At 48.0% G+C, this 21145-nt stretch overlaps 1 protein-coding gene across 2 annotated transcripts in view; it reads right to left on the bottom strand.

The window, feature by feature from the left end:
* Positions 1 to 21145, bottom strand: part of NGEF (neuronal guanine nucleotide exchange factor) — a 130397-nt gene that overhangs the window by 41538 nt on the left and 67714 nt on the right. The window contains exons 1-2 of one of the 2 annotated variants that reach the window (XM_516157.7): positions 1823 to 2081; positions 974 to 1116 (exon numbers count right to left, since the gene is read on the bottom strand). In XM_516157.7, coding sequence (XP_516157.3) covers positions 974 to 1116; positions 1823 to 1929 — 250 coding nt within the window. In that variant the 5' untranslated portion in view covers positions 1930 to 2081. Of the gene's footprint in view, positions 1 to 973; positions 1117 to 1822; positions 2082 to 21145 lie in introns of those variants that run through there. The other variant, XM_016950725.3, reaches the window with a different exon arrangement.

Here is a 21145-nt window from a genome sequence, read left to right on the forward strand (position 1 = left end):
CGGGGTCTCCGGTGGCGATGGAAGCTCCACTTCCCCACTGGAGACACGTCCTGTCTGTCCAAGCATTTGGGACTGGAGGACAATAATTATATATCTAGGGAAGAAATTTTCCAAACCTAGAATTTTTATTTAACAGATAGACTGTCGGCTGCTCTGACAACAATGAAGAACGAAAAGACTTCTGGAACCATTTTCAGAGTAAGGGAACCTATATCATTCATTCACGGGTGCCTCTCGTGACGACATGAGAACTAGCTTGATGTCACTAGCGATTTTTTTTTTAATGCAAGTACTGAAGTTCTTGGGTCACTATTTGAATCCATTTTCCCTATTCACAGTGCTTCAGGTGCAGCTGTGTAGCAGTTGGACCACACAGGCTGAGCCTCGGCTTCCCTTCCAGGCCATATTCCTGGAGAGGCTTCCCTTCCTAAGCCAAGGGCCTCTGGGGCTCTTGCTTCCTCCCTACTTCGCCTTTCCTTTCCCTGTGCAAAGTTGGCCACCGCCTCCTCTTCTTGAATCGCACCAGGCTTTTCCCAGAACCCCCCTTCACACACCTCCCCCTCTAGCCCAACTCTGCTCCCAGCAGCCGGTTTGGCTTCCGGGTCTTCCCTGATGGGGGATAGTGGAGTCCTCCCCGCTGCACAGCTCAGCAGCGCTGCTTCATCCCTTCTTTCTGGCAGAAGTGATAAGGGGTCAGAGAGCCCTCCCACCAGACAAGAGCTGGGCAAATAGACCTCTCCGCAGAGAGCAGGACAGAAATGTTTGCTAAAGCCCACTTGTGCAGCGCTATTAAAATGCAGCAGTTTTGCCTGCGGAACCATTGAGAGCCAAACATGTCAAAAGCTTTCCTTACCCATGTCAGACGCATTCCTTCGCATGAAACACAACGGCATCCCATGAGCAGGAGGACCCTCAGAGTCCTCCAGGGACCCGCGTTTCCCAAATAAAACCCGGTTACTGCGGAGACACCCACCTATTTGTTCAATGAGGTTTCTCCAGGAGTCGGCGGGAATGGGGTGGATCATCCGCAGGGCCTCGGTGAGCGTGGTGGGGCTGTCGGCCAGGGCCGGCCACTCCTCGGGCGTGGCCCCATTTCCCGGGGTGGAGGACGACTCACTGCCAGAGAGAGAGGAGGACAGGGGCTGGTTATTTTTAAGCAAGGATTCACCTCGGCTGGCCAGCGAGGGGCGTGCGCACAGGCTGCTGCTAGCCAGCCGGACCTTACCCGGGACCGTCCAGGGGCAGCGGCCGCAGCCACCGCCGCCCCTCCCGGCCGGGCGAGCCCCAAAAGCCCTTTTTGTCACCGCACCAGGGCGCGACCGGGTGATTCATTTCCACACCAGCCCGCCCAAACCTCCATGGTTTTGGAGCTCCCGGGCAGGCGGTGGAAACTTGGCGCACCGTGCCCACTCTCCGGCGCCGCTCCGACAGCCCGACGGGTCCCGCGGCCAGGAAGCCACTCGGCGCCCCTCGCCATCACTCGGCCCCCGGCCCCTTTCGGACTCCGATCCTCCCGTCCCCAGGCCACACGGCGCGGAAAGGGGATGCCGAGCGGGACGCGCACGACCAGGGCGCCCAGGACGAGGGCGCTGGAGGAGACTCCGGGCAGGGACCAGGGTCCCAGGGGCCCGGGCCGGGGCTCAACACCCACCCGACGGGGTGCGGGCCCGACGGGGCCGGGGGGTGGGAGTGGGGGCGGCGGGGGCCCGCGGCGGAGGAGTGGGGATAGGCCGCGCAGGGGGTGCCCGGGACCCCGGGCGCAAGCTGGGAAAGAGGCACGCGGGGGCGACGCGCCGGGGCCGGGACGGGCGCCCGTCCTCACCTGCCGGGCAGGTGTCCCGCCGCCGAGTCGCGCGCGTCGCTTTCCGAGGTGGAACTGTCGTGGTCCACGGCGCAGGCGGCGCTGAAGGCAGCGGCCAGCAGCTCCATAGGGTCGGCGGCGGGGCGGGTGCGGGGGCAGGGTCGGGGGCCACGCCGGGGCCCTGGGCTGGGTCGGGGGCGACTAGCGGGCTGCGGAGCGGGGTCGCAGCGCGCGCGGCTCGACCGGAGCTGCAGCCGCCGCCGCCACCGCTGCCGAGCACTCCCGCGGGCGGGCGCGCGCCTGGAGGCTCCCGGGGTTGCCACGGCAACGAGGGAGGAGGGAGGGGCGCGCGCGGCGGGGGCGAGGCCGGGCGGCGGCGGGGCGGGGGCGCCCGGGCTGGGCGCGACCCGGGCCCCGCGAGCGCCGACTGCGGGCTGGGGCCTGCCGCGGGCTCGCGCCTTCCTCCCCCTCGCCGCCGTGCCCCGACCCGGAGAGGGGCAGAGCTGCGGGGGCCCTGGAGCTGCGCCTTTGCCTGCCCGCCCACTCCTCACGGCGGGGGAAGCCTGGAAGGGGCGGGCGAGGCCACCCTCGGCTCCCCAGTGCCCGCAGACCTCCGCCTTGCCCACGCCGGGCACCCCCTGCGGTCTCCCGCAGGGTCGCAGCTCGGCGACCCGCTCTGAAGCTCCGAGCCCGGCCTCGGGGAATGTGTCCCCGCTGGAGGGGGTCTCCGTCTTGTCTCTGCTCCAGGCGGAGACTGGGGTCTCAGGGGCTCCTTGCAAGCCCGCTCCTGAGCCTCGCGGTGGGGAGGGGGCCGGCGCGGAGGTCTTTCCCGGGCGAGTCTGGTCGCAGGACGAGCCACGCTCAGCTACGCACGACCCTGGCGGGTCCGGGATGGGTTTGGGGGCACCAGAGGAGGAGAAACCAAGTGCCCGAAACCTCTCCTGGGTTGCCCTGCCCGGTGACATCGACTCCTGGACTCTGCGCCTTCGCGTTAGCTGGGTCAGTCCGCTCGCGGATCAGAAAGAGCGGAAAGGACAGTTGGAAGAGCGAGGCCTGGAGGTGCCTACGGGCCGAGCCAAGCCGCCCTCTGCTCAGGGATCATGCTGTCTGCTCAGGTGTGGCGAGGATATCTAGCAAGATGCCCCCCGCCTACCCTCGCGAAGGCCCCTGGCGCGCTGCCCGGTGTCCTTTTCCGGAGGCCAGCCGGCTCACCTGGGTGGGCCCTTGGGTGACCGCGGCCTGCGCCTGCAGCCGGGAATGTCCTTTTTACCGCCCTGAGGGTACCCCAGGGGCAGGGGTGGAGTGCGGAGCATAGTCCCCCGCACGCTCCACCCACCCGGCATTTGTTTAAATTAGCAAATTCTTCGTTGGGCGGGGGGGGGGGGGGGGGGATGCAAACATTCCAGGTGTCAGCGGTGCAGTTACTCGTTAATTGTTTGGCTTTAATGGATCCTTAACCAGTCTTGAAAAAGGCAGGTGTGATCAAGGGAGGGTTGGGGAGGAAGCTGAGAAGCATTAAGCTTTTTGCCTGGAAGGGAGCTCTCCTCCCCACGTGGTCTGACTTCCCCAGCTTTGACTCTAGAAAAGGGTGTTCAGGTAGACTCAAAGCCAGTCTCTAAAGCTGCCACTTAGCCATGGTGCCAGAACGGGCAGGTCTGATCTCTTCATGCCCTTTGGGGCCAGAACGGGCAGGTCTGATCTCTTCATGCCCTTAAGGCCTGAGAATATTCGAGACAACCATCTGGTCTTTTCCCAAGCCAAGCACCGCCCTTCCTTGACTCACTCCCATGGACCCAGGTATCTCCAGGCAGCCACCTCCTGCCCTTGGTGTGTTGCTCTGCTCACTGGCCATCTCCATCTGGCCATCCCACAGCTTAGGCTGTCCTGGCTGCTATAACAAAATACCATAGACTGGGTGTGATGTGGTTCGGCTGTGTCCCCACCCAAATCTCATCTTGAATTGTAGCTCCTATAATTCCCACGTGTTGTGGGAGGGACCCAGTGGGAGGCAATTGAATCATGGGGGTGGTTTCCCCCATATTGTTCTCCTGGTAGTGAATAAGTCTCACAAGATCTGACGGTTTTATAAAGGGGAAACCCCTTTTGCTTGGATCTCATTCTCTCTCTTGCCTGCTGCCATCTAAGACGTGCCTTTCGCCTTCTGCCATGATTGTGAGGCCATGTGGAATTGTGAGTCCATTAAATCTCTTTTTCTTTATAAATTACCCAGTCTCAGGTATGTCTTTATCAGCCGCGTGAGAGCGGAGTAATACAGGGTGTCATTAGAACCCAGTGTAAACAACAGACACGTTTCTCATAGTTCCAGAGGCTGGAAGGCTGAGCTCAGAGTGACACCATGGTCTGTTGCTGGTAAGGCCCTCCTCTGTGTCACCGACTGCTGACTTCTCATGGTAGCCCCATATGATGCAAAGAGAGAGAGAGAGTATTCTGGGCTCTCTCTCTCTCTTTTTTTTTTTTTTGAAATGGAGTCTCGCTCTGTTGCCCAGGCTGGAGGGCAGTGGCGCGATCTCGGCTTACTGCAACTTCCGCCTCCCGGGTTCAAGCGATTCTCCTGCCTCAGGCTCCCAAGTAGCTGGGACTACAGGCACCCGCCACCACGCCTGGCTAATTTTTGTATTTTTAGTAGAGACGGGGTTTCACCATATCATAGAGACAGGGTTTCACCATATCGGCCAGGCTGGTCTTAATCTCCAGACCTTGTGATCCACCCACCTTGGCCTCCCAAAGTGCTGGGATTACAGGTGTGAGCCAACACGCCTGGCCTCTCTGGGGTCTCTTTTATAGGGTACTAATCCCATTCATGAGGGATCCACCCTCATGGCCTTGCCACCTCTCAAAGGCCCCACCACCTAATACCCATCACCCTGGGAGTTAGGATTTCAACATGTGAATGTTGGGGGAGACACAGACATTCAGTCCATAATATTCCACCCTGGTCCCCCAAAAGTCGTGTGCTTCTTGCATGTAAAATACATTCATTCCATCTTAACAACCCAAAAGTTTTAACTTGTTCCAGCATCAACTCTAAAGTCTGAAGTCCAAAGTCTCATCTAAATATCATCTCAATCAGATGTGGGTGACACCCAAGGTGTAATTTATCCAGAAGCAAAAATTCCTTTCCAGCTGTGAACGTGTGAAACTAGAAAAATTCTATGTTTCCAAAATACAATGGTGAGACAGGCAGAGGATAAAAAATCCCATTCCAAAAGGGAGAAATAGAAAAAGAGAGAGAGGAAGGAAGGAAGAGAACAGGAAAGAGGTGACAGGTCCCAAGTAAGTTTAAAGCCTAGCAAGGCAAATTCCATGAGGAAGATTCTCCAAAGCTGGAGAATAATGCTCTCTGCCTTGATGCTCTGCCTGCAGTACCCACTGGTGTGGCACTGTCACCCCCACAGCTGGGTGGGGCACTGTCTACTCTGTGCCTCTCCATTATTTGGTGGCTCATACCACGCTTCTCTGTCAGAGGTGTGAAGCTGTTGTTTTGTGGAAGGTAGAAATTGGATATTTAGTTGAGTGGATTTCTGGGCAAAGTGTCTAAGGAGTGGCTTGGTTCTTCCTGACAAACATAGTAAAATTTGAGAAGAGAAGAGTAATTTGAAGATGGAGCTGTTAAGCAAAAAGTAAGCAGAATTCAAGGATTTGAAAGAATCCTCAGCCTTTCCATATTACAAGCTATGAGAAAACATTCAGAAGAGAACACCAAGGGTGTGATGGACAGACCATTTGATAAGGAGATGAGTGTGGGTGTGAAATACAGACTTAACCGTCCCAACAAAAGCCAAGAATAGAGGTGAGATTCTACCAGCAGAAACAGTGCCAGCTGGGCCTGAGGAAACTGAGAAAATGGGACAAAATGAAGGAAGGAAGATTGTTGGACTTAGACCCTGCAGGACTGGACATAGAACCATTTGGCTGAAAACACATGTGATTCTTCCAGACAAGGGGAGAATGACTCAAGAGGCTATTCAGAAATCATCTGGCTGCCACTCCTTCAACACTTTGCCCAGAAATCCACTCAGCTAAATATCCAATTTCTACCTTCCACAAAGCACAATTCAGCCCAGTTATTTGCCACTTTATGACAAGGACGGCCCTTTCTCCAGTGTCCAGTGACATGCTCCTCATTGCTTTCCAAGGCCTCATTAGGATGGTAACTGGTTGGTAAAATCCATACTTCTACCAGCATTCTGTTCATGATGACTTAGTATTGGCTAAGAAGATACAAGTGTACTCTACAGCTCCCCTCTATTCTTTATGAGTTCTCTCCAGAATCACCTTTCTTTTTTTTTTTTTTTTTTTGAGACAGAATCTTGCTCTATTGCCCAGGCTGGAGTGCAGTGGCACGATTTTGGTTCACTGCAAGCTCCACCTCCTGGGTTCAAGTGATTCTCCTATCTCAGCCTCCCAAGTAGCTGGGATTAAAGGTGCGCACCATCATGCCTGGCTAAACTTTTTGTATTTTTAGTAGAGACGGGGTTTCACCATGTTGTCCGGGCTGGTCTCGAACTCCTGACCTCAGTTGACCCTCCCATCTCAGCCTCCCAAAGTGCTGGGATTACAGGCGTGAGCCACCATGCCCTGCCAGAGGATGGCTTTTCTGGGATTAAAGGTGCGCACCATCATGCCTGGCTAAACTTTTTGTATTTTTAGTAGAGACGGGGTTTCACCATGTTGGCCGGGCTGGTCTCGAACTCCTGACCTCGTGATCCACCCGACTCGGCCTCCCAAAGTGCTGGGATTACAGGCACGAGTCACCAGGCCTGGCCCACAATCCCCTTTCAAATTCCATCCATGGCGATCTAGGCTTTTTTTCTAGCATGTGCCTCAAAACTCTTCTAGCCTCTACCCATTACCAAAGCCACTACCACATTTTTAGCAGCACCTTCACTTCTTAGTATCAATTTCTGTCTTAGTTCAGGCAAAGTGCTGTAGTCTGGGGGCCTATAAACAACAGAAATTTATTTCTCCCAGTCTGGAGGCTGGAAGTCTGAGATCACGGTGCCAACCTGGGCTGGTTCTGTGAAGGGCTTACTTCCTGGCTGCGGACGGCTGACTCCTTGTATCCTCATGTGTTAGAAAGAGGGCTTGGGAGCTCTCTGAGATCTCTTTTAAAGGACACTAAGGGCCGAGTGCGGTGGCTCACACCTTTAATCCCAGCACTTTGAAAGGCTGAGGCGGGTGGATCACCTGAGGTCAGGAGTTCGAGACCAGCCTGGCCAACATGATGAAACCCTGTCTCTACTAAAAATACAAAAAAAAAATTAGCTCAGCCTGGTGGTAGGTGCCTGTAATCCCAGCTACTTGGGAGGCTGAGGCAGGAGAATCGCTTGAACCCAGGAGACGGAGGTTGCAGTAAACTGAGGTCGTGCCATTGCACTCCAGCCTGGGGAACAAGAGTGAAACTCCATCTCAAAAATAAATAAATAAATAAATAAATAAATAAATAAATAAATAAATGGCACTAAACCCATTGATGAGGACTCTGCCCTCTAGACCCAACTTCTCAAAGGCCCTACCTTCCAATATCATCACCTTGTGATGGAATTTTGCAGGAGAGATTAAACATTCAGTCCACAGCAGCCCCTAAACAACTAAAATTCAGCATAACTGACAGTGCACCCACCGTCTCCCCCAGCTCCCCTCCCCAGCGGCAAACCAGGAGCCAAGTAGAACTTGGGCGCTGGCCTCCGCATCTGTACTTCCTGTCACCCAGTGTGCCAATGGCTCACCAAGCTCCCTGGATCCCACAAGCAGTCCCCTTCCCTGGTAACTGGACTACTGCAAGTCCCTCCTCTCCCCAAGCCACCCTTCTCTCTGCCCCTCTCTGGCAATAAGGGTCTGATTTTGTCCCCTCCTTGCTCAAACATCTTGGTTGGAATCCCATCCCTCCGAGGGTGAACCCCAGCCCCTTGTGCTGTGACAGGTCCCTCACCAGCTGGCCCATGCATTTGTGAGCTTGGTGGTGGGCACTGGCCTCCCAGCTCTCTGAGGCTTTGGCCTCTGCACAGTTCTCCAGGTTCTGGGCTTTTTCAAGTGCTGTTCCCTCCCCTAGGACTGTGCTCTCCTAATGACACCCTTGCCCTTCCAGGTCTAGGCACATTGGGTGTCCCCACCAGGCCCCTTCTGCTGTCTAGCCTGCAGTTGCTGCCTGGCACTGTGATGTTCTGTCACGAAGGCATCCTTCCAGGCAGCCATGGGCTCCTTAGGATGGGCACCCTGCTGCCTCACTCATCTTTCATCAGGAGCCAGAGAAAAAACCCTTTATGAGGCGGGGCACAGTGGCTCACACCTGTAATCCCAGCACTTTGGGAGGCCGAGGCAGGCGGATCACAAGGTCAGGAGATTGAGACCATCCTGGCCAATATGGTGAAACCCCGTCTCTAGTAAAAATACAAAAATTAGCTGGGCGTGGTGGCACGCACCTGTAGTCACAGCTACTTGGGGGGTTGAGGCAGGAGAATCACTTGAACCCAGGAGGCAGGGGTTGCAGTGAGCCGAGATTGCGCCACTGCACTCCAGCTTGGGTGACAGAGTGAGACTCCGTCTCAAAAAAAAAAAAAAAAAAGAAAGAAAGGAAAAGAAAAACACTCTATGGGCAAACATAGGACTGCCTGGTTTGCGTGGCTTCACTGTCCCTGAATTTGATGTAACACTAAATGGAAGCTATTCCTTTTATGCTCTGCTGCACCAAAGAGGAAGATTCTTTTTTTTTTTTTAAAGAAAATATTAAAGTGAAATTACGTATGTTAAGATCAGCATAAAGTCTTCCAGTAAAAAATAAGCTAAAAATATCTTTGTAATTATAAAATCAGTTTAGAAAGTCACTGAGTTCTAAGGCATGTAACCTTCAGCTAAATTCCACATGTTCCATTTTCCATTGCGTTTAGTGCTTATTAGGCAGGCTGCTATTAAAATCTCCTTTTAACTGACATTTTGTTCTGAATCATTCACAAAATAAAGTATTGATAAATATTTCAAATATTTATACCTGACTAGCACGTAGTAGGTGCTCTATAAATCTCTGAGAATGGGCCAGGTGCAGTCGCTCACATCTGTAATCCCAGCACTTGGGGAGGCCAAGGTAGGTGGTTCGCTTGAGCCCAGGAGTTCAAGACCAGCCTGGGCAACATGGTGAAACCTCGTCTCTAAAAAAGAAAAAATGACAAAATTAGCCAGGCATGGTAGCATGCGCCTGCAGTTCCAGCTACTCAGGAGGCTAAGGAGAGAGGATCACTTGAGCCCAGGAGGTGAAGGTTGAAGTATGCCAAGATCGCACTACTGCACTCCAGCCTGGGCAACAGAGTGAGACTCTGTCTCAAAAAAAAAAAATAATAATAATAATAATAATTGGTGAATGAATTAATGTTATATATTTTAAAATAAGTAGTTATTTTAGGTATTTTATCTAAAGATTATTTTTTCCTTTGGGTTATAAAAGTTAAACATTGGAAGCAAAGTGCATTCTTATTTACGTACTAAATTCAGCCTTCAGGAGTTCTTGTTTATGTTTATAAAATTTTTCTTGATCCTGAGGGAGAATCTCTGGAATTGGAAGGAAGTGGATGGAAGCTGAGATTATCTGGTTCAATGCTTTTATTTTACCAAAGGAACAAGACCAAAGGGTTAAATTAGAAACTCAAGACCTGCCAGGCTTGGTGGCTCACGCCTGTTATCCCAGCATTTTGGGAGGCTGAGGCAGGCAGATCACTTGAGGTCAGGAGTTCAAGATCAGCCTGGCCAACATGGTGAAACCCTGTCTCTACTAAAAATACAATAATTAGCCGGGTGTGGTGGCACATGCCTGTAATTCCAGCTACCCGGGAGGCTGAGGCAGGAGAATTGCTTGAGCCCAGGAGGTGGAGGTTACAGTGAGCGGAGATCGCACCACCACACTCCAGCCTGGTTGACAGAGTGAGACTCCATTTCAAAAACAAAAAAAAAGAAACTGAAGACCACATAGCTAGCTAATGGCAGCTCTGGAAATATATGATAGTGATTCAACACTATATTGTAGAAAATAAGGAACAGCACATTGCTATTCACTTATTCTATTTTCAGGGTCACATGGTATGTCACCAGACTATCAAATGTTTAAAAACATTTGTATTGTTATATTTAGTAGGAAAATGCATTGAATTTTCTTTTTTTCTTTTTGGTAGTGAGAAGACATTTCTCAAATATATATAGGAAATGTGGTAGCTTTTAATTAACTGTATCTTTTAAATCCATAAATACAGTAGGTTATTTTTGTCACTCAGAACACATTTTCTACTTGCTTTGAAAATCAACAAATGTAATTCACAGAGGCAGAACCAGCAGTCGATCCACAGAAGGCTATAGCCTCAAGAGTTAAATGGACCTCCAAATCTAGGGGGAAAGTGAGGAAAAGGGTAGGATAGATGCTCAGGAAGGGACCGCCTCTGTTGCTGCAGCAGTGAGATACCCAGAAACCCAGACTCTGTGGATGAAGAGATTTTGCCACAAGGAGACTTTCCAAAAATAAATTGTTTTGTTGTGTGGCTGGAAGTATTTTACCGGTGAGGTGGAGGTGGAGATTTTTCCTTACTTTTCATCAAGAAGATAATTTGTAAATGTGGGATTGTATCACGTTATGGAAATAAGTTAAAAAACAAAATCAGTCTATCCCTGTGTGGTAAAGAATTAACTTTACCCAAAGACAGGTCTGGCTTTTGCCTAGGCTCTTGGGAGGTGCTCTCTAAGCTGTTGGAATGTGGTGTCTGAAAAGAGGCTCTTTCCTTACCCAGGAGCCTTGGCCCACTCTGGATAGGGTGGGGTCTCTGGGTCATGTAGTATCAGTTTTGCCTCCAGAAGGGCTGGAGACTGAGGTCAGCTACCTGGGCAGCCAACCACATCTTTGTGACCAAGCCTCAATAAGAACTCTGGACACCAAGGCACAGGTGGGCATCTCTGGTTGATGGTGCGCCATGCATGTTGTCACACATTACTGAGGGGAAGGTTAGCGCTATCTGTGACTCCCAAGGGAGAAGACCACTGGAAGCTTCGTGAGTAGAACTTTTCTGGACTTTCCCCATGCATCTCTTCCCTTGGCTGATTTAACTCTGTATCCTTTCACCGTAATAAACTGTAATGGTGAGTATAACAGCTTTCAGTAAGTTCTGTGAGTTCTTCTAGCAATTTATTGAAACTGAGGGTGAATTTGGGCACCCCCAAACTCTGCCGTTCATGTCAAAAGTGAGAGTGGTCTTGTAGACTGTCCTTTAACTTTGCAGGTCTCTAATCTGATTTATTTTATTTTATTTATTTATTTATTTTTGAGATGGAGTTTCACTCTCATAGCCCAGGCTGGAGTGCAATGGCTCAGTCTCGGCTCACTGCAACGTCTGCATCCCAGGTTCAAGTGATTCTCCTACCTCAGCCTCCAGAGTAGCTGGGATTACAGGTGCGCACCACCATGCCTGGCTCTTTTGTATTTTTAGTAGAGATGGGGTTTCACCATGTTGGCCAGGCTGGTCTTGAACTCCTGACCTCAAGTGATCCACCTGCCTCGGTCTCTCAAAGTGCTGGGATTACAGGTGTGAGCCACTGCACCCAGCCTGTAATCTGATTTAGAACACAGTGACCGCTTTCCTCTAACAGCCTTCCTTTCCTCTGGTCTCTTTGTCCCTCCCTCCATCTGTCCTAAATGCAGCTGCTCTGTTAATTTTCCTCACACATGTCTGACCCCACATATCTGTTATTTTCAGTGACTCTTCGGTACCTTGTGGGTAATTCATTGCTCAATGGAGTTAATGGACGATCCAGGCTGGGGCCGCCCACATGAAAGCTGAGTCACTCCTGACAGCTCCCAGGCCTTGCCCTGTCTTCTGTTAGCACTGCCTGCACGGTTTCTCCTCCCAGTGAACCTGAGCTTTTTGGGGGCAACTATGAAGAGGCCATTGATCTCTGCATCCTCAGCACCAGCACTTCTAGGAGGCATTGGGAAGGGGCTGGCTCGTGAGTTAATATAGGGAAGCCAGTGGGCTCTGTGGTGCCATGCCCTTGGTGTGAGTCTTTCTTCTCCTGCAGTAATTAAGTGGAGCATCAGCTTTTGCTTGGTATCCCATCTTGTGTGTCTTGGGTCAATGATGTTTCTTCAACTGATCTCTTTGGGAACTAGCAGGTAATGGCTTCTGAGATTGGTGCCTAAAGCTTGGGGGAGGTAGCTAGTTATGATCTGTCTTTGTGAGTCCAAAAACCATCAAAACTGGATTCAGTGTTTTAGTGAAGTGAAGAGTGTTTTGTTTTTGTTCTTTTGGGATGTGTTGCTCTGGTGGACAGTCATGCTTTTGGTTAACTAGGGAAAAGGCCAGAGGGATCAGGAGACACCTACAAACCCTTGTCTGCTTTAAGAAGAGATGGTAGCACTGGATGAGTTTCAATGGTCATGGGAAGCAGATCCATCATCTCAGGGCTTAATTCCTGAAGACTGGAGATTGCTATGCTGAATTCATTTTCTGAATCAAAAATAGATGGCCAAGAATTTTGCTCTTTTTCCGGGCATAAGAGGCAGCCTGGAGGATATTGCTTGGCTAGTGAAACATTGGAATTTCCAAAGCATTTTGATGGTTCATGTGTCCTTAAAAGGCTTGGACAAATTGCAGCCATATCACCAATTATGAGATGCAGACTATCGCATAGCCTTCATGGAAACGAATTGCCTAAAACAGGCTGCCCCAGATAACTCGTGGATAAGATGCTGCGATGCTTGTGTGTTTATCTGAAACTATGGAAAACGAGGGACATCCTGAGATATGGGTTTCTCTGGACTATTCCTAACCAAGGATCCTAGGATACATAGGGTCTGGGGGTTTGGCTGTGGGCTTTTGACCAAGAGGAGCCTGGGCTTTTGATCAATAGAAGCATCCTGAAGCAAGGGGCACCTAAGGGGTAAATACTATAGGCCAGGTGTGGTGACTCACGCCTGTAATCCCAGCACCTTGGGAGGCCAAGATGTAGGATCACTTGGAACGATCCTTGAGCCCAGGAGTTCGAGAGCAACCTGGGCAACATAGTGAGACCCTGTCTTAAGAAAAAAAAAAAAAAAGGAAATAAATACAGTAATTTCCTGGATATGCTGAGGTTGAAATTTGAAGTGAATGAGATCAGGAGTTGCCTAGGTGCACATAATTTAGATGTCAGGTTATGGCCACAGGGTTCTTATATTCTTAATTAGAACTCAAACTAGGCCGGGTGTGGTGGCTCATGCCTGTAATCCCAGCACTTTGGGAGGCCGAGGCAGGTGGATCAGAGTTCAGGAGTTCGAGACCAGCCTGGCCAACATGGTGAAACTCCATCTCTACTAAAAATACAAAAATTAGCTGGGTATGGTGGTGGGCACCTGTAATCCCAGCTACTTGGGAGGCTGAGGCAGGCGAATCCCTTGAAACTGGGATGAAGAGGTTGCAGTGAGCCGAGATTGCGCCACTGGACTCCCACCTGGGCAACAGCAAGACTCAGTCTCAAAAAAAAAAAAAAAAAAAAAGGACTCAACCTGTAAAGGAATGAACAGTCCCATTTCCTGGCACTCAGAGTTATTCATCTTAAATCACCTCATAAACTACATAGTTAAATCTAATGTAGTTCCATACTAGTGAGACCAATTTGTAAGCTATAATAAATGAAACAAATAGAAAGTGATATTATTATTATTTAAGTAGTCTACATTTAGTGCTAAAATGCATTCACTATGGTAACAGAGAATGCATTGCCTTAACAATTAACCAAATAGAGCAAAACTTTATGAAACAAGAAAGAAAAATATTCACTCATAAACAAAGTAGACTTGAAGAAGTAGCATGTATTTAATAATAAGAAATTGTTCCTTGAAAATTACAAATAACTGGATTTTAGAAAAGTATCTTCCATAATGAAAAGCTACTATGTAATATGAAAACTTTACATTTCCTATTGAAACAGAAACAACTACCTCACCCTTAACATCCTGTAGAATGTTCTTTGTTGAGTTACTAGTACTAATTATTCAAGAATTTGGTGTCTCGGCCGGGCATGGTGGCTCATGCCTGTAATCCCAGCACTTTGGGAGAACGAGGCAGGTGGATCACCTGAGGTCAGGAGTTCAAGACCAGCCTGGGCAACACGGTGAAACCCCATTTCTATTAAAAACACAAAATTAGCTGGGCGTGGTGCTGCACGCCTGTACTCCCAGTTACTCAGGAGGCTGAGGCAGGAGAATCGCTTGAACCTGGGAGGCGGAGGTTGCAGTGAGCCGAGATCATGTCACTGCACTCCAGCCTGAGCGACAGAGTGGGACTCCATCTTAAAAAAAAAAAAAAAATTTGAGGTCTCACGAGAAGACCAGTGTTTTGGGTAGGGATGGGTCCGTCTAGGAGAGATGTTTGAGACACAGGTGTGACGTGCCACTAAAATCCTTGTTTCTGGGTCCTTGACTTTGTAATGTTGATGGAATTCGTTTCTTCCCAAGAATTCATAGTTTTTCACTATGATTAATATTTCTATTTCAGAGTGTCTCAGAAGGAAACTGGTGATAGCACCGTACAAATTAGCACACAATAAGTGAATATCACCATAAAGAAAAACATTATTTCAAAAGCATATCAGAAACACAGCAATCAAAGAGTTTTGGAAATGAACAGCCAGTGGTCGCCAAGGCGTGGAATTCACCAAGGGGTGGAAGCTGTCATTTTCCCCTGGGGGCGGGAGTGTGAATGGATACAACCTTTCAGAGGGCAGTCTGACAACACATATCGTAAATCTGCAAATGCTCCACACTCTTTGGCAAAGAGATTCTACTTCTAGGAATGTTTCCTAGTGAACTATTGAGAGTCTGTGCAAAAAAATGAGCAGCGAGGATTTTTTTAGTGTTATTTATAACAGGGAAATATTTAATGTCCAATAATAGATTGACTATTTAAATGATCACATATTTCTCAAATGGAATACTACAGCATTAAACATTATGTTAGAAGAACATTTAATAATCTGGAAAGACATCCATAGTATTTTAAATAAAAAAGCAGATTGCAAAACTGGATGGTAGTATGCTCTTACTTTGTTTATAAATAGGCTTTTATATGTGGAATTTTAAGCGTGCATATATACTTTTTAAAGGACTAGAAGATTGATCACCAAAAATATTTCATAGTACTTGTTGCTGGTTGGTTGGATTCTAAGGGAATTTTCCTCCTTTCGTAACTGGCCAAGGGGTTCACCTTGCCGGCTGCCTAGACAGAGCCAATTCCTCAAGACAGGGGAATTGCAATAGAGAAAGAGTAATTCACGCAGAGCTGGGCTGGCTGTGCGGGAGACCAGAGTTTTATTACTACTCAAATCAGTCTCCTGGAGCATTCAGGGAGCAGAGTTTTTAAGGATAATTTGGTGGGTGGGGGAAAGCCAATGAGCCAAGAGTGCTGATTGGTTGGAGATGAAATCATAGGAAGTCTGAGCTGTCTTCTTGAGCTCAGTCATGTCCTGGGTGGGGGCCACAAGATCAGATGAGCCAGTTTATTGATCTGGGTGGTACCAGCTGATCCATCAAATGCAGGGTCTGCAAAATATCTCAAGCACTAATCTTAGGAGCAGTTTAGGGAGGGTCAGAATCTTGTAACTTCCAGCTGCACAACTCCTAAGCCATAATTTCTAATCTGTGGCTAATGTTAGTGCTGCAAAGGCAGTCTAGTCCCCAGGCAAGAAGGAGGTCTGCTTTGGGAAAGGGCTGTTACAGTCTTTGTTTAAGCTATAAACTATAAACTAAGTTTCTCCCAAAGTTAGTTCAGCCTACGCCCAGGAATGAACAAGGACAGCTTGGAGGTTAGAAGGAAGATGGAGTCAGTTAAGTTAGATCTTTCACTGTCTCAGTCATAATTTTGCAAAGGCGGTTTCACTTTTACTCATACGTGTTTAAAATTTTTTCTACCATAACTGTGTCACTTATGTAATAAGGGGGAGAAAGTTACTTTAAGAAACAACATCAGTCCCTTAATGCGCATAAATGTAGAGCATGGGTTTAAAGCGTTCACGTAGCCATAGGGAGCCTGGTCCACTTGAAAATGATGGACTGCTTTGTAGTCTCCAGATTTATTTGGGGGAAAAACACCTCAATTCACTACATAAATCTACCTCTGCAAAAGCTCTTCAGTTTGCAAAGAATCACGAATTCAACTTTTACAGTAAATTACTTCTTGGCATTGTGAAAATTAAAGCACTTACCTGATATTCTAATCTTCCTGGTTATAAAAATAGTCCCTTTTCCAGAAATTCCCCTTTTCCTTCCATAAATCCACATATACAAGTCCTAACCAGAATGCTTCTTCCTTTTAAATGGAAGCCATAGTCCCATCAGGTGAGTCACCAAAGAAACCACCACCTCCACTCAAAGGCAGGTTTTCCTAACACCACAAGCCCTTCCCTGCCCTCCTGCATGGCTGCATCCCACCTTTACTGGCTCAATGCCACCTCCTCCAGGAAGTCCCCCATCCCATCCAGTGGCTGGCTGTGTTCGTTCACTCTTAAGTCTCCTGGAGCACTTCACCTGGGCTATCAGAAACCCTGATCACTTTATTGGGAAGTTAACTCTCTGTCCTATTGGACTGGGTAAGGAGACAGGATCTGGCCTGAGTGAGCCTGCCCCACTTGTCGCTGTGAGGGGCAGAGCACCTAGTATACCTTTGAGGCTTTCTACGTACTTGCTGAATCAGCAGATCCGGGGGAAGCTTGAAAGCACGTGGACATTCTTTAGGGATTGTCGGGTTCCTCTCGGTAAATCGACTGATTTACAGAGACAGGGACATCTTCCAGACCCTTTTCCTTTCACTTATTAACGTAAATCTCTCTTTCCTACTCCCTTAAAAGATGAGTGTACCACTGGGCACGGTGGCTCACGCCTGTAAATGGGAATGCTCTGAGAGCTGTCCGACTCACGCCTGGAATCCCAACACTTTGGGAGGCCGAGGTGGGTGGATCACGAGGCCAGGAGTTCGAGACCAGCCTGGCCAACATGGTGAAACCCCGTCTCTACTGAAAATACAAAAATTAGCGCGTGGAGGCGCACGCCTGTCATCCCAGCTACTTGGGAGGCTGAGGCAGGAGAATCGCTTGAACCCGGGAGGTGGAGGTTGCAGTGAGCCAAGATCATGCCACTGTACTCCAGCCTGGGCGACAAGGTGAGACTCCGTCTCAAAAAAAAAAAAAAAAGAAAAAGAAAAGAAAAAAAGAAAATGACGAGTGTACCTTGAGCTCAAGTAGTACCATTATTTTCCGGGGGGGGAATCAGTTTACCAGCAGAGAAGTGAAATTTCTTTTTTTTTTTTTTTTTTTCACTTACTGTTCATCCCTCCCCCGAACTGACCAGTTGCAGCTGCTTTTTCTAATTTTAAAGCCATGTCTCATTTTTTCCATGCAGTGAAGATTGCATGTTAAATTACTGCTGTTTCTAAAATGTTGCTCAGCCCTTGGAGTAGCTTTTATTTGTCACGGAGTCAGTGGGCTGTCCAGGCCTGCTTCTCTGTTTAGCTTTGGCTAAAAAGATAGATGGCCCTTAATAGGTCTCTCCTTCCTTCCTTTTTTTGTGGGGGTCTCAGAGGAAAGTCTTGCCAGAAATACAAGTTTCTATTTGAAATTAGCATTTGTTCTTAAAAAAAAGAGTCTCTAACCTGTCACCAGCTGAGTTTTCTGTTAAGAAGTGATAGATTCTTACCAGGAGAAAAAGAGAGCCGTCTCCACAGGCGTGAGTCAGAGCAATGACAGAAGAGAACAAGAGAACATTTCTTCTCGTTGAAAACTCCTGAGAATATATCCTGTCCCTTCCTTAAACCCAGGGCCTCAGTTTCTGTACTGCCTGTGCTGTCTCCACCGACTGTATAGTTGCCTTAAAGGTGGAATGCTCTACATTTTTTTTTTTTTTTTCGAGACGGGGTCTCGCTCTGTCGCCCAGGCTGGAGTGCAGTGGTGCGATCTCGGCTCACTGCAAGCTCCGCCTCCCGGGTTCACGCCATTCTCCTGCCTCAGCCTCCCGAGTAGCTGGGACTACAGGCGCCCGCCACTACACCCGACTAATTTTTTCTATTTTTAGTAGAGACGGGGTTTCACTGTGTTAGCCAGGTTGGTCTCAATCTCCTGACCTCGTGATCCGCCCGCCTCAGCCTCCCAAAGTGCTGGGATTACAGGCGTGAGCCACTGTGCCCGGCCCGGAGTGCTCTACATTTTCAAGGTTGAAATCTCTTGTGATTACCAAACTAAAACTCAGAGGAAACAGACACTGAAATACATTCCTGATTGGAGAACAAAACTATCCAACCTCATAGAGAAGGGAATTTGACACTAAGTAATAGAACTACAAGTGCAGGCCAGGCGCGGTGGCTCACACCTGTAATCCCAGCACTTTGGGAGGCCGAGGCCGGCGGATCACCTGAGGTCAGGAGTTCCAGACCAGCCTGGCCAACATGGTGAAACCCCATCTCTACTAAAAGTACAAAAATTAGCCAGGCATGGTGGTCACACACCTGTAATCCCAGCTACTTGGGAGGCTGAGGCAGGAGAATTGCTTGAACCCAGGAGGCAGAGGTTGCAGTGAACTGAGATCGCACCACTGCACTCCAGCCTGGGTGACAGAGCAAAACTCCGTCTGGGAAAAAATAAAAAAAAAGAAAAGAAGAGAAAAAGAACTACAAGTGCATTTACCCTTCCACCCAGTGACGCCACATCTAATAATTGCCCTGCAGACACACACTCTGAAATAAGAAAAGATATGCACAAGGTTATTCATTGTGGCATTATTTTTGAAAGTAACATATTGGAATCAACCTAAGTACCTATCCTAAGGAGATTGGTTGAATGAACCATGGTATAGTCACCAGAGGAGTGCTATGGCGTTGTAGACATAAGAATGAAGAAGGTGTCCTGGGACTGAAATTAAGTGATTTCCCACCTTCAGTGAGAGAAGCCAGGGATGGAGTTATCTGTGCTGTGTGCTACTTTTGTGAACTAATGATAGAAAGGGAAGCGAAACAATTATACACACACTTCTTTTTTTTTCCAAAAAGAAATAAGGAAAGAAAACAAGAGAAATTAATAGAAATGGTTACTTCCAGAGTTGGGCTAGGGGATAAGACTTTTCTGAATATATATATATATCTTTTTGGAGATGGAGTCCTGCTCTGTTGCCCAGGCTGGAGTGCAGTGGCATAATCTCGGCTCACTGCAACCACCACCTCTCTGGCTCAAGTGATTCTCCTGCTTCAGCCTCCCCAGTAGCTGGGATTACAGGCGCCTGCCACCACACCCGCCTAATTTTTGTATTTTTAGTAGGGACAGGGTTTCACCATCTTGGCCAGGCTGGTCCCAAACTCCTGACCTCAGGTGATCTGTCCATCTTGGCCTCTTAAAGTGCTGGGATTACAGGCATGAGCCACCACGCCTGGCCTATAGTTTTGACTTATAAACCATGCATATGTTTTATATGCTCAAATAATAAAAGAAATCTACAAGTATGAAATAAATTCTAGAATTGAAAATAAACCAAAACAAATGAACCTAAGTGATTATAACATTGATAACATAACCCTACAGGAAAAAAAATTTAGTTCAAGTAATTTTTCAACATAGTACTTTATTTTTATACCCTGACTGAGGTCTATTCTAGGACTAAAAAAAAAAAAGAGGTAAATTTTACACTTTGTTTAGTTGGTGTTGTGGGTTGTGTTCCCTAAAAATATATACTCAAGTCCTAACCCCTGGTACCCATGCTTGTGACTTGACTTGGAAATAGGATCCTTGTTGGAGTGGATTGGAGTGGGCTGTAAACCAATGGCTGGTGTCTTTATAAGAGGAGGGAAATTTGGATACACAGACGCAGACACAGACACAGAGAAAGGAGAATGCTATGTGAAGACATTGGAAGAGCTTGGGGTGAGGCATCTGCCAGCCAAGGAATGCCAAGGGTGCCAGCCGCCACCAGAAGCCAGAGAGAGGCGGGGAGCAGCTTCTCCCCACAGCTCTGAGAGGGAGTGTGGTCCTGACGATGTCTTGCTTTGGCACTTCTGGTCTCCAGAACTTCAAGAGGGCAAATTTTTGTTGTTTAAAAGCCACCCAGTTTGTGGTGCTTTGTTCCAGCGGCCCTAGCAACCAAGACAATAGATTTACTGTTGATTATGGCACAGGTGGAGTCATTCTGAAATTGTTCTGTGTGCATTTGTAGAATAGAGCAATGTCTCACAACATACTGATGTTGAGGACCTGGTTCTCACTGTTAGAAAAGCAACATGTACGAAAAAGATACTTGCACACCCATGTTTATAGCAGCACAATTCGCAATTGCAAAAAACTCAAATGCCCATCAATCAACTAGTGGATAAACTGTGATATCCATATATATATATTCTATATATATCTATATGCAATATAGATATATGCAATATATATCTGATATATATATATATACACACACACAATGGAATAGTACTCAGCCATAAAAAGGAATGAATTAATGGCATTCGCAGCTACCTAGATAAGATTGGAGACAGTATTCTAAGTGAAGTAACTCAGGAATGGAAAACCAAACATTGTATGTTCTCACTCATAAATGGGAGCTAAGCTATGAGGATACAAAGACGTAAGAATGACACAGTGGACTTTGGGGACTTGGGGGGAAGGTTGGGAAGGGGGTGAGGGATAAAAGATTACAAATTGGGTGCAGTGTATACTGCTCGGGTGATAGGTGTACCAAAATCTCACAAATCACCACTAAAGAACTTACTCATATAACAAAACACCACCTGTTTCCCAATAACCTATGGAAATAAAAAATTTTCAAAAAAAGAAAAGTGAGATATAGAATCAGGGAGTAACCATCACTGTATTGGATTGGAATTAGGGTATTCATGTGAACTCACACGCACACATACGTGGGCACAATTTCCTAGCTCTGACTGCTGAATAGTCCTAGAAGCAGTGACCTACCAGTAGTAACGAGCACATCTAATGCCCAGATCTTGGTTTCTAAACACCATTCTCCACTAAATGGAGCTAGGGCTCCTTGGAAAAATGGCTGATTCCATGTCTGAGATACAGAAAGCGTAGGAAAGCATGCTGTGTCTGAAAGCAAGGAAGTGAAGGAAGTATTCAAAGACAGCTGGGAAGATATCAAGGGACAGTATAGCCAGCTGGGAGGGGCTCCTATGTGACAGTTTGAGCCTCAGAAGGAATATGACAATCATGGATTAAAACACATTGAATTAAAAATACAACGACTATGAGTCCATAGTCATACTCGAAAACAAAAGAAAACAAACCAAAAAACAAAGGAAGGGTCTTCTTCACAGAAGAAAA

The sequence above is a fragment of the Pan troglodytes genome, chromosome 13 (assembly GCF_028858775.2).
Source record: "Pan troglodytes isolate AG18354 chromosome 13, NHGRI_mPanTro3-v2.0_pri, whole genome shotgun sequence".
In the NCBI taxonomy this organism is placed as follows: Eukaryota; Metazoa; Chordata; class Mammalia; order Primates; family Hominidae; genus Pan; species Pan troglodytes.